This window comes from Scardinius erythrophthalmus (assembly GCF_964197995.2).
Source record: "Scardinius erythrophthalmus genome assembly, chromosome: 9".
Classification (NCBI taxonomy): domain Eukaryota; kingdom Metazoa; phylum Chordata; class Actinopteri; order Cypriniformes; family Leuciscidae; genus Scardinius; species Scardinius erythrophthalmus.
The window spans coordinates 22,863,860-22,876,549 of NC_138229.1; the positions used below are offsets into that span (position 1 = coordinate 22,863,860).

Sequence of the window (12,690 nt, forward strand, 5' to 3'; positions counted from 1 at the left end):
TCAAAAGATGTCTGCTGCCCTCGCGTGGCTGTGAGAGGAAACGCAACTACTTCATTCCAGCCATGCAGGTTTCATGAATTTATATAGCCTACATAGGGAGAAAAAAATGGTAACATCTAAATGAACTGGTTTTATTTAAGTCAAATATATGTTTTAACATCACTGTACAAATCTACATGCATCACTTTATACCAACAAAACTAATGGGTTAAAACAAAATAGCTCTTTAAGGTAACAATTGCCAGTTTTATTTAAAAATATTAAACCAATATTTATACAAAGAGTACATTTCTAAGAACCTGGCACTTAGGCTATTTATTCTTCATTGGCAAGACAAAAATGTATTGGTTTCAAAAGGTTTTAAAGACTGTTACTCTTTCTCCACTGCACAATTGTTTTACCAACCTGACAGGACAGATTACTGTTATCTTCAAAATACCACATCACAGCAATACTAACACATCAGACTTGTTAATCAGAGAAATTGTTTTAGGTTTGCGCATGAACTGCTGGTTAGGTGACCTGTCAGGGAACTCTGTTCAGTCCCAACCAAATGGCTTTCAGTCAATCCCAGTTGTACACAATGCACTCTGCTATTGATAGCTCACTCTGCTTTCATTTTTTAGCAAGTAAAAGGTATAATTCTTATATAGTATAATTCAACAAATGTCCCCCTTCATGTTTAAATGTAGCCTATCAAATATGATACACCAGTCTTTTGAGGAACGTTCATTTGTATATCTCTCCGCCATCATGTATTGCATGTTTGTGGGGTGAAACAGAGTGACAACTGATATTTACATACATTTTTTTATTAAATTTAAGTACTCTGCTATACTTTTATAAAGATCTTACATTACAAGCAATCAGAATTTCGTCTTACAATTTTAAAACCAACCTCACCAAAATGCATATAATTGCTCAGTTGGGCCTCTGAATAAAAAATGTGTTTTTTCCTCCTTGAGTGTGAGCTCTCTCACTATATCATACTATAAAGCCATAATATATATATAGCTATAAAAGTCTGATGTGTCTAATATGACACATAACATTAAAAAACAAACAAACAACCTGTTATTTAAAAACTGACAATTATTTCATATGTCAGACTTTACAGGGTTAAATCAAAAGCTGAATGTTGTATGCTCATTCTGTTAGACATCCTTAGACATGGAAAAAATTGTAAACAAACTTACCAGCGAAAAATCCCATAATGCACTTAAAAATGGTTCTGATTGTTTAATTCAGAAAAACACAAATTTTAAACCTTTTATCACTCCACTTTATGAACGCTTATATATTATTTTATGATGAAAATGGGGGCTATAAATTAAGATAAGATAATTATAAATTAAGGCTTAAGCATAGTCCCAGACTAAAACGCATGTTTGAGCTGTTAACTGAAAAAAACTTGCACTGACATTTCATAAAATATGTCACTGCCATTGTTTTGTCCCAAGATGCACACTGGTAAAAAAAAAAAAAATAATTAAGGGACGGACGTTTATAAAAGCTACTTTAATGTCCTAATTTAACGAAGACCAGGTCCTGGCATAGTTTAAGCCCTGTCTGTAAAAACCAAGCCAAAGTTACATTAATTTTAGTCTAGAAACATCTTGTGGACGCTGGCCGTGTTGTTGTTGTCCAGCAGATGGCTCTCTCTTACACTTTTCGTCATTTTGTAACGTAAACAAGTTAGAAGACGCCATTGTGGCAAAAAAATATATATTAAAAAGTCCTAGGTATAATTCAGTCAAAAAGAAGGGCGACATTACTCTCTTCGCACGAGATATATCACGTAAATCTATAGTTTCTATTAGCACCTAGTGTAACAGCGACTCTAACGTTAGCTAACTTTGCTAACTTCACAGCGTGGCAAGACAAGCGCAATTTCAACATCAAAATTGTCAAGAAGAATTGAATAGTTAGTGATTTTTAGATAAAATGTCGCTTTTGAGGAATCACAAGATCTTGCGTATTTTGCTCATTGTCCTTTCTCAATTCGCTTACATTGCTGCTTTGATTATCAACGCGCTCGCGGGACAAGGAAAAGGTACGTATGTTCATTTATTTACGGTTATATAACTAGTTATATATATACATCTACTTTCTTTTTTGGCTTTCAAGGTCCATTTCAGCGCAGCACTGCAAATATTTCCGCAAGATATGAGACAGAGATCACTCCTGCAGGATGGACCTTCTCTATATGGGGTGTCATATATTCCTGGCTCTCCCTGATGAACGTATATATCCTGACCTGGTTCTGTAGAGGGTACTTCAAACCACACACACTCCACTCACATCAACACTTTGCTTATTCACACTGTTTGAAAGGCATTATTCTAGTTTGATAGTCTAGTCTGAATTATTTGTTCTCAGGTTGTACTCAAGTCCAGCAATCCTGCCCTCTGAATTCTTTCTCTCATGGATCATCAACATGATTCTGAACAGCACCTGGCTTGTATTGTGGGAAAGAGAGTAAGTTATAGGCAACATAGTTTTCGGCGTAATCATAAGAGTTTTTTCTTGTAAAGTCTGTCACAGGAGGTCACATGTTTGTTTCTTATTGATTTAGATTGATGATCCCTGCACTTGTGATGCTTGCCCTGATTGCTTTCACCAGCTACCTGCTGATCTTCTTCTCTTGTGTTGGGATACGGACTCATGGATCTTGGCTGAAACAGCACCACCCAAAAGACCTTCTCTGCATCATAGTGTTGGTATGCATTGAACATATTGGATTCCACTTGACAAGAGGCACTCATAATTTTATATCTTTCTTTAAATGGGCATATCACCTAAAATGTAGCGTATTTAACTGCACAGTGTCGACTTTAAATATAGCAGGTAAATTAGGTGCAGTACAGATTCACTTGTCTAAAATAGCTATACCATATGTGTACCTCAGGTTCAAAATGGTATTGCCACCTATGCAACATGGACAACCATTGCCACACTGCTCAACTTCACTATTGTGCTGGATATGGCATCAGTTTCCCCAACAAATGCTGCTACAGCTTCTTTATGCATACTTCTGTTGAAAGTAATTATATGGTAATCATAATCACTTATTTTCTGCTACAAATTCTGTCATATTGGGTCAATGACATAATGCACATTTTTTGTTCGTATTCGTGTGTTTGCTTTTCTAAAAAAATGAAATTTATACATACAATGATTTAAATACACATCTTTTGTTATGAGCGAGTTTTAAAGTTCTGAATGAAAATTAACCTTGGAAATATTGAAAAGCTATTTTTGGGAAGTATAAAGTCAAAAATGTTAGGTGATGCAACTTATATCATAATGAAGACAAAGAAAATAAACCATGAAAAGACCATGAAATTAAAAACATAAAACAGGAAATTATATAATGAGTAAGTCTCCTAAAAGGTCGAAAAGTTTGACCTTTTTATGACAAGACAAGGTTACTGTAGTTGTCACATGGTGCAATTCTCAAAAAAAAAAAAGGTCTTAAAATGTGTTTAAAAAACCCTCTTTACCTTGAAAATTGTACTTTAAAACCTTTTTAAAAAGATGTTTAATACACAGATATTCAAGGAAAATAATATAATATTTATAAACACCACACCAGTCATTAAACTGAAACCTTTCTTGAAACTAGAAGAATCTTTTTCTTTATCGTGGGCACTTTTATGTCATTGACCCGTATTTAACATATGATTAAAGGCATTAGATCAGCACACTATTTCTAAAGCGTTCTTTGTCTCTTTGCAACTTCTTCTACAGGTTTACGGTTGAAAACTTTCTAATAGAGAAGCATGTCCGTTACATCCTCACCATTTACCCTGTGATTATCTATGCTCTAAGTGGAAGCCTAAGCAGGCATTATGACGCAGCAGAACCTGGCCGGAACGCAGTATTTTCAGGTAAGTCAATGATAAACACATCCATGACCATGTCTTTGTGGTTGACCATAAATATAGCATCATTAAGGCACAAAGTGAAAGACCTCGCAATATGTTACATATTAATGCAGCATTGTGCTCACAGTGCTTACAGTGTCATGCTCTTATTTTCCACAGTGGTGCTCCTTGTGATGGTCTGTATTGTGTTAGTGGTGCGGGTGGGTCTGGTGGTTTGGAGACACAGGACTCAGCCTCTCTTCCATGAAGTGAACTCTGAAGTCCTGATGTCACCAAACAGCGGCGCTGAGAAGTAACCAAATATCATTAACACTTATGTTTCAGCATTAAATATTGAAGATGACATATTCTGAATGATAACCCTTCCAGGTTTGCAGTACTTACATAAATGTGTTTCAGCTGGGGCATATGCTTATATTTGCATGGAACTGTAGCAATTTTCTATTTAATATGAGCTTGTGCCAGGCCATATGTATTAATTGTGCCTTACATTATGAAACATTCTGTTCTGTTCTGTATATTATACACTACCATTCAAAAGTTTAATGTATTTGAAAGAACTGTCTTATGCTCACCAAGGCTGCATTTTTTTAATCAAAATACAGTAAAAACATTAATATTGTGGAATATTGTTACAATTTAAAATAACTTTTCTATTTTAATATATTTTTTAAATGTAATACTGTGTGTATATGTATAGTTACTTGTGACAAAAAATAACAGTTTTATACCTGACAGTATTTTGATTTGCTAGTTACTATAAGATTTACATGTTTGTGTATTTACATTAAAATGTTGTAATTTAGTAGACTCTGTAATCCAAAGCAAAATACAAATAAGAAACATCATAAGCAATATGATAATATAAGTACAATAAGATACAATAAGTCATACAAGAACCAATAATAATAACAAAACCACGTTTCAAGAGTAAGTAGTACAGAAGTAATAGGAGGAGTAAAAAAACAAAAATGTCCCTTTTGTTTGTTTTAAAGGTGCAGTAAGCAATTTCTGAGAAACGCTGTTGAAAGTAGAGCCCTGCGTGGGATGGATTTTTCAGTCCCGCTCCCGTACGATTCCGTCCCGCTCCTGCAAAAATATATGTTACCTTTTCCCGCTCCCACCCGCAACATTCATGTTTTGTCCCGCTCCCGCCCGCATAAAAGTATAAATAGATTTTTCTAGGGCTGCACGATTAATCACAATAAAACTGCACGCCATTTGGCAAAGGCTGCGATTATTTTATGTGCAGCTTGTCAGTGGAGTGCGGCTGATTGGTAGTTAATACTGCCCCATTTGAACGCCAGAGGGCGCTCTCATGCAGAAGTATCATAATATTTACACTTTGTTTGTTATAATCAGGATTTGCCTGCATGCAGAATTCAGCACTGAACAAAAAGTCTGTTTTGAGCGGTGAGGGGATTCTGTCTTAAATGCGTCTGATTGGCCGTTGCGTTCAGGATTTTGTTCAACGCTGCAAACATGTTATAAATACAAACTCTGGCCTGTAAATCGTTTCTATTTTGTTTAAGTTGTTCTTGTTGCTTTTGTGCAACAGATGAATAACAATTTATTCGTTTTTAGATGTTTTATTTATAGATATTTCTATTTTGCACAGATCGTTTTATTCTCCCGCAACCCGCACACACACGAGTGCATTACCGCCCGTGCCCGCACTCGGCCATCAAATCTAGTCCCGCGCCGCGCACTGTTACGTTGGGTCCCGCGGGTTTAGATTGAAAGTGGATCGGACCGATCACTAAAACACACTTGTAGCCAATCAGCAGTAAGGGGCATGTCTACTAGGTGCCTGTGTTGCATAGCCTGTTTGTGAATCAAGATAGGGGTATGAGCCCTTTGGGTTGAGGCGTGTTTGTTTTTATGATTTCAAATATCAACAGCGTTTCTCAAAAGTTGCTTACTGCACCTTTATGTTGTTAAGTGTTGTAAAAGACATAATACTAATGAAAAGCTCATTCATAAATGTTTAATTGTGCAAAATTAATTACTAAAAGTTTAACACAGACGTTGCATGATACACACTAAGATGAATGATTCGTGACAAACAACTCTGATATATGTTTAGTACAAGTGCTCTGGAAACCACCTTGATGTTGATTGCAAGCTTCTGAAAACATTGAGCTTTCAACAGTGATTACAAAGACAGGGTTGCCACACATTTTGTGTGAGTACATACGCTTTGATCACGGCTCTTCGTGTACATTTACTTTGGTGTGGATGTGAACTGAAGCATCTTGTCATGCATGTTGTTGCCCTTTGGAATGTGTGTGTCTCCTGGCAGCAGCTGCAGCAGGATTGACCCTGTGTACTTTGGCTTGTTCACTACAGGATGAATTACTTATGAGAAAGTAAAAGACAAATAAAGGACATTTTTTCCTCCCAGGAGATTAACATCCCCTCTATTTCAGACTCGCTTACCCTGTGCATGTGAAAGTACTATGTCATTTTATTCTAATGAAACAAAAGTTGCAAAACAGCATACTGAGTCTTCTTGTGCTTATTTCTAAATTAACCCTCTATCTACTGCATGCATTTTGATGGCACATGATAAAAATTATTCAACAACATCATTTCTTGGCTCATTTGGGAACATTTTATTGATTTATTGAAAAATTTCCCTCCCCCAACCCCCCCACCCCAAAATATTTTTTTGTTGCCTGAGGGCAACGTTATGCAACAATGGTAAAGAATTTTATATTATGTATAAATATTACAATATTATGTAGTGCGTCAGGTGATGGCGCAGTGGATAAGACACGTGCCTTTGGTGTGAGAGACCCGGGTTCGAATCCACTGTGAGACACCATTGTGTCCCTGAGCAAGACACTTAACCCCTAGTTGCTCCAGAGGCGTGCGACCTCTGACATGTATAGCAATTGTAAGTCGCTTTGGATAAAAGCGTCAGCTAAATGAATAAATGTAAAAATGTAAATGTAAATGTAATGTCATATAATGTACTTCATGTATCCTAATCATCTCCATATTCACTACTGCAGGGTTCACCAATCTCGGTCCCGGAGGGCCGCTGTCCTGCAGAGTTTAGCTCCAACCAGCTCCAACACACCTGTTTGAAAGTTTCTAGTATGCCTAGTGAGACTTTGATTAGCTGGTTCAGGTGTGTTTATTTGGGGTTGGAGCTAAACTCTGCAGGACAGCGGCCCTCCAAGACCGAGATTGGTGAACCCTGCACTACTGTATATTGACAAAAGTATTGGGACACCCCTCCAAATCATTGAATTCAGGTGTTCCAATCACTTCCATGGCCACAGTTGTATAAAATCAAGAACCTAGGCATACAGACACTTCAACAAACACTCTCAGGAGCTCAGTGAATTCAAGCATGGTATCAGGTTTCCACCTGTACAATAAGTCCATTCGTGAAATTTCCTCACTACAAAATATTCCACCGTCAACTGTTAGTGGTATTATAACAAAGTGGAAGCAATTGGTGTAAAGCACGCCGCCACTGGACTCTGGAGTGACCAATCACGCTTCTCTGACTGACAATCCAATGGACGAGTCTGGGTTTGGTGGTTGCCACGAAAACGGTACTTGCCTGACTGCATTGTGCCAAGTGTAAAGTTTTGTAGAGGGGGGATTATGGTGTGGGGTTGTTTGGTGGAGGGGTTGGGCTTTGCCCCTTAGGTCCAGTGAAAGGAACTCCTAATGCTTTAGCATACCAAGACAGTTTGGACAATTTCATGCTCCCAACTTTGTGGGAACAGTTTGTAGATGGCCCCTTTCTGTTCTAACATGACTGTGCACCAGTCCTGACCTCAACCTGATAGAACACCTTTGGGATGAATTAGAGCAGAGACTGCGAGCCATCTATCACTGTCTCCTCTCCACCAATAAGCTGGTGTGTTGTGGGCGTTCTGGCGCAATATGGCTGCCTTCAAATCATCCAGATGGATGCTGCACATTGGTGTCACTTTGGTGACTTTGGGTGTTCCTGTGCACCCAGGAACCCTACATCTTCCCTACTTGTAACACATTATTTGCCATTGTGAGGTTTTGTCCAAGACATCCTTGAAAAGTACCCCTTATCGCATAACGTTGCCCTGAGGCAACAAAAAGAAAAACTGAATTTGTGAACATGCAAAATAAAAAAACTTCACAAAACCTGCCAAAAGGCTTCTCTACACCTTCATACACACACACACATATTTTTTATTTACAGTTCATGTCATTTTAAATAAGATTACTAAAGCAAATAATCTTGCTTTCATCTCACACCATGTGCTCCAGTGACCATGTGTCAGAAAAGGACGTCCCGCCTTCAAATGGTGCTTGATAGTGACTCCCAAACCTTATTAGACTGTTCGTTGATACTTTTTCAAACATTCTAATTGGTTGCAATCATTTAAAGAAAAATGTACTGAACATAGGGCTTAAGAAAACTTTCCGTTGCCTGGGGGCAACGCTATGCAGTAGAGGGTTAACACTTTTTATTGTTGTTTGTAACATTTAAGTTATTTAAGGTTTGTAACATGAGTTTTTTAAGAAACTCAGAAATGTCAGGAAAAAAAGGTTAGATACTACATAGGCACATTATTTATTTTCAAATTTATTTTAGACATTGTTTATCAGAAACGTGAATATGAACATTATTTTATCAAGCTGTACCTATTATTAACAATTTACTGCTGATTGCTGCACAAAAATAATCATTTAATTGGAGTGAACAAAATTTATTTAATAATGTAGGATACAAGACATCAATTGTTTCTTTGAACTGACATTTTTGTGTGAGAGCAATTTAACATTAATTGTCCAATTATTGCTTCAACTGGCTTGCTCACATGTTAAGCCGCTTGCACCGCTGTTGACGTATTCCTCTTGTCTTTCCTTAATGTAATTTGCAACCTTTTCTCTCAAACATGTTTCCAAGTGATATACAGTAAATATCAGGGCGATATCGATGACCCAGATGCAGAACAAGAAGTAACGAGTCCATTCGCCAAAATTGTCTTGAAGATCACAAAAAACATGAGTGAATGATATATTTTTTTTGTTATTAATGGGTTCAGTGCCTTCATAGAATCCTTGTGTGTGTGTTTATATACGTATATATATATGTATGTGTGTGTGTATATATATATATATATATATATATATATATATATATATGTATAGCAGTAAAATGCAATGTATATAAAACAGTAAATGAATGCATTTCTTACCAGATATCCCGTTTGCTTTCATGTCTTCTCAAAATATACCTGAAAAATTAAAATGGAAAAAGTTACATGTACTTACAAAGTCACTTAAATGTGTAACAAATTTAAAAAAAAAATGATTGCCGTAAGTAGACTCGAGTACTAACCAGCATCAGTCAGCAGTGACAATGATGTTTGTTTTCATGCTACTGCATTTGCTGCTATGCGGTTTAAAATGGTGTTAAAATACACTTCCTCTGTTGTGGCTGAAATGTTGAGTCAAATGCTAATTTTATTTTAGGACTAAAAAGAAGATGCGAGTCAAGTCTTTTTTAAGCAGAAATGTACTGAATGATTGTAAATTATTTATAATAAGTTGAGCAATTAACATCTGTTTTTATAAAATGACATGGAAAATGGGAAATACCATGAATGCCGTTCAGTCTACAGTTTCTTTACAAAGTGACATCGCCAACATGGCCTGGCATGCATAATTCAGCTTTTTTTTAGTCGTTTTCATGGATCCGTGTGAACGGGGGTCATTTTGACAATGTTGTTGTGTACGTGAAGCTTTTCAAATAAATTAGGAACAACAAGGAACAACTTCTCTGTGTTTAGTACATCGTTGTCGTGTAAACGTAGGCCTACCTTAAAGCAAAAAACAGACATTTATGGTTGCATTAAACAGACTGGACTGATGAAACCTGCGACGAGTACCCCTATACTATTAAAACATGAATTTGATTCAAATAATAGATCTACATAATAGTCACATATGCATCATATGGGTTGTGTATTATCCCTGCAGTTACAGCATAAAATAATATTTGGTTACACTTTATTTTAAGTTCTTTGTTACTCTGTAATTGTACATTTAAGAAGCAACTATATACTTATTATAGGGTTAGGATTAGGGCTTGGTTTGGTTTAGGGTTAGTTGCATGTAATTATTTGTTAGTTACTTGTAGCCTAATTAATCATTATTTGTTATTTGTCTATTTTCCAAAAAAAAAAAAGATAAGATAATCCAGTAGCCCTACTGCCTTTGGGGGTTCTTCTCCATTATCATTGTAGTATAATTGTTGTCACAGGATGTGTTGCTAGTTGTCTACTCATGGTAAAGCAACAAAGGTGACAAACAATCCTATTTGAGAGTATAACACATGTGAAGCGGATGTAAGTAACACATGTTACTTCCGTGGTTCAGTACTGTAGAAGGAAACATGCAGAAAAGGGAGAACAAGAAGAGAGTTTTGTTTTTTGTCCTTTATTGTGTTTGTGTTTCACTATCTCACTATCGCAGTATTTCAAACCGAATGGATTTCATTTATTACATCAATGTAACAGCTGCAATTAACACGCTTGGAAATGGACGTCTTCAATGAGTGTATGTGTTTGATAACATAACTCTTAAATAAAATTGGTCAAAGATAATTATACAAAGCTCTCTGACTGCTTTCACACTACTATTGGATATTAAGGAGTAGAAGAAGATCAACGCCTACTTCAACACTGCCTGTTTAGCCCCACCCAACGATTCACACATTACATGAAACTCATTATAATATGCAAAACTGTTATCCAATCATAGCAGTGGGCGTTTACTTAGTCTTAAATGTGGCATGCCCATAAAAACTGAATGTTTCAGGAGCTAGGCTCAAAACCAGGGTAGAAAATAGCCTATTACTTATTCATTTTGATGTTTTTGAATGTAAAAGCCAAGCAAATGACATAAGTTGACCTCAGACAACAATTTTTTTATTATTTTTTTAAAAGCCAGTTCATGACCCCTTTAAGGCCCTCTGAGTCTCTGAGATTAGACTCTACAGGGAGATCATGTTGGTCAAGACCTCTTTCTCGGCCTGGAAGCAATATGTCACCACAGACACATTTCAGTTTGATCATGTACTTTTTTTTCTTTTCTTTTTTTCTTTTTGTTGATAATTCAAATAATGAGGAAAAACTGTGTCGACCAACTAGCAGAGCATCACATTAAAATATATACTGTAATCTATTCTGTGAAAAAAAAACCTTAGTCATTATAGTGCCTTATTTAATTTTTGGCAGGATTGAGAACGAGGCAGCGATCCTTTAATGGATTGTACTGTTCTTTAACAACACACCAGTTGTTCAGCTGACGAAACGTCTTTCAGAAAAAAACTTTCAGATGACAAAAAAAGATGACAAAGTTGTGAAAATGACGTGATAGGACCTTTATAACTGTTCAAAGGTCTTAGATCATATAATTTTCACAACTCAACTTTTAAAAGCATGCCATTTTAAAGCACGGTTTCTCACAGCCTTGTTTTCATGATCCCTGTTAAATTCAATATGGCGTCTAACCTGACTAAGGACTTATGTCAACCATTAGAGAAGCTGTTTTGCAATTCCATACGAACAACTGATTTGTTTACATGTTCACCATGTCACATCATTGTAATTCCCATTCATTTAAAAGCCTCCACATGCGTAGTATCACGGAGGATTCAGGTTTCAATCAATAGAATCAATTTGTCCAATGTATTTAACATTCAGGCATTTCACTTGGTAATACACTCAAATAAGGAACAGCTGCAGATAGTATTATGAAGTGTCTGGCTCATTTCAGTGAAAATACCAATCTTTTTTTTTTCTCTTGTGAATCATTAAATCATTTTAATCAGTTGGATACTCTTTTTTTGAGACAGGTTGTGAATTTTCCCAAAGTACACTGGCACGCGATTCCTTGCACAGGCCACAACTTGTGCAGAGTCTCTGGTATTCAAACAGCAGGTTTAACGTTTTTTTTTTTTTTTTTTTTTTTATTAACACTGAAGCCAAACACAAAAATCTCTGCATTACAATACAAATGTTCAGTAGGTAGTCCACTATAAACATTCACACAGTTCTTTTTGTGCAAAAACAGGAGCAAACAAATTAAGAATTACCTGTATTGCTAATAAGTCTTCAGCAGTAGTTTTTCTCTCTCAAGGAAAAAAAAAGCCATAAACTATTTCCAAAACCATCATTGCTTCTCGTTCCTTCCAGGTAAGGGGGATTAATGTGCAAACTAATCTCTAAACAGGTTTCATGCTGAATTGCCAGTGGGTAAACTGAGTCAACAGGTTCTGTCATTGACCCTATTACATTTGGAGAATTGATTTGACCAAACGCTGATGAATTACTATAGCCTACTCCCTTTTCTGCCCAAAGCATCAAACCACTTTGATTTAATTTGCTTATACTTCTGCACTTCTGTCGTTTTACCTTGCCTAGTGGGTATTTTTTATGGAGGCACAGCTTTAAGATGAGTAAAATATATGGCAAACTAAGTATATGTGAGTACCTGAGTGACTCTCCTCTTTGAAGAAGTAAACATTTTTGGTGGCAGATTATTCTTTAAAATAATATTATTTTACTTAGTTTAGAATATTGGCTTTGGAATATACGTCATACATATTATTGTTGTAGCTGTAAACCCTAACGCTCAAAAAAATTAATTGGTTTGAGTAGGACAAACTTAAATTAAACTAATGAGGTCAGTCACATTAACTTTTATGAGTATTTAGCACTTTCTTTTTCTTTCAAGTTCACAGAACTGATATATTTTTAGTAAACTGAACTTTTTCATTGTTTTGAGTTTT

The 12,690-nt window shown here is 36.1% G+C and overlaps 1 protein-coding gene across 1 annotated transcript; it reads left to right on the forward strand.

Annotated features, from left to right (window-relative positions):
- The first annotated feature begins 1,621 nt into the window (after positions 1–1,621).
- On the forward strand, positions 1,622–6,290 carry LOC308695562 (uncharacterized protein). The gene is made up of 7 exons (XM_081373745.1): positions 1,622–2,053; positions 2,128–2,272; positions 2,380–2,478; positions 2,576–2,720; positions 2,909–3,054; positions 3,751–3,890; positions 4,047–6,290. The coding sequence occupies exons 1-7, from the start codon at positions 1,945–1,947 to the stop codon at positions 4,181–4,183; spliced, it is 921 nt and encodes a 306-aa protein (XP_081229871.1). The 5' UTR covers positions 1,622–1,944; the 3' UTR covers positions 4,184–6,290.
- Positions 6,291–12,690: the final 6,400 nt, after the last annotated feature.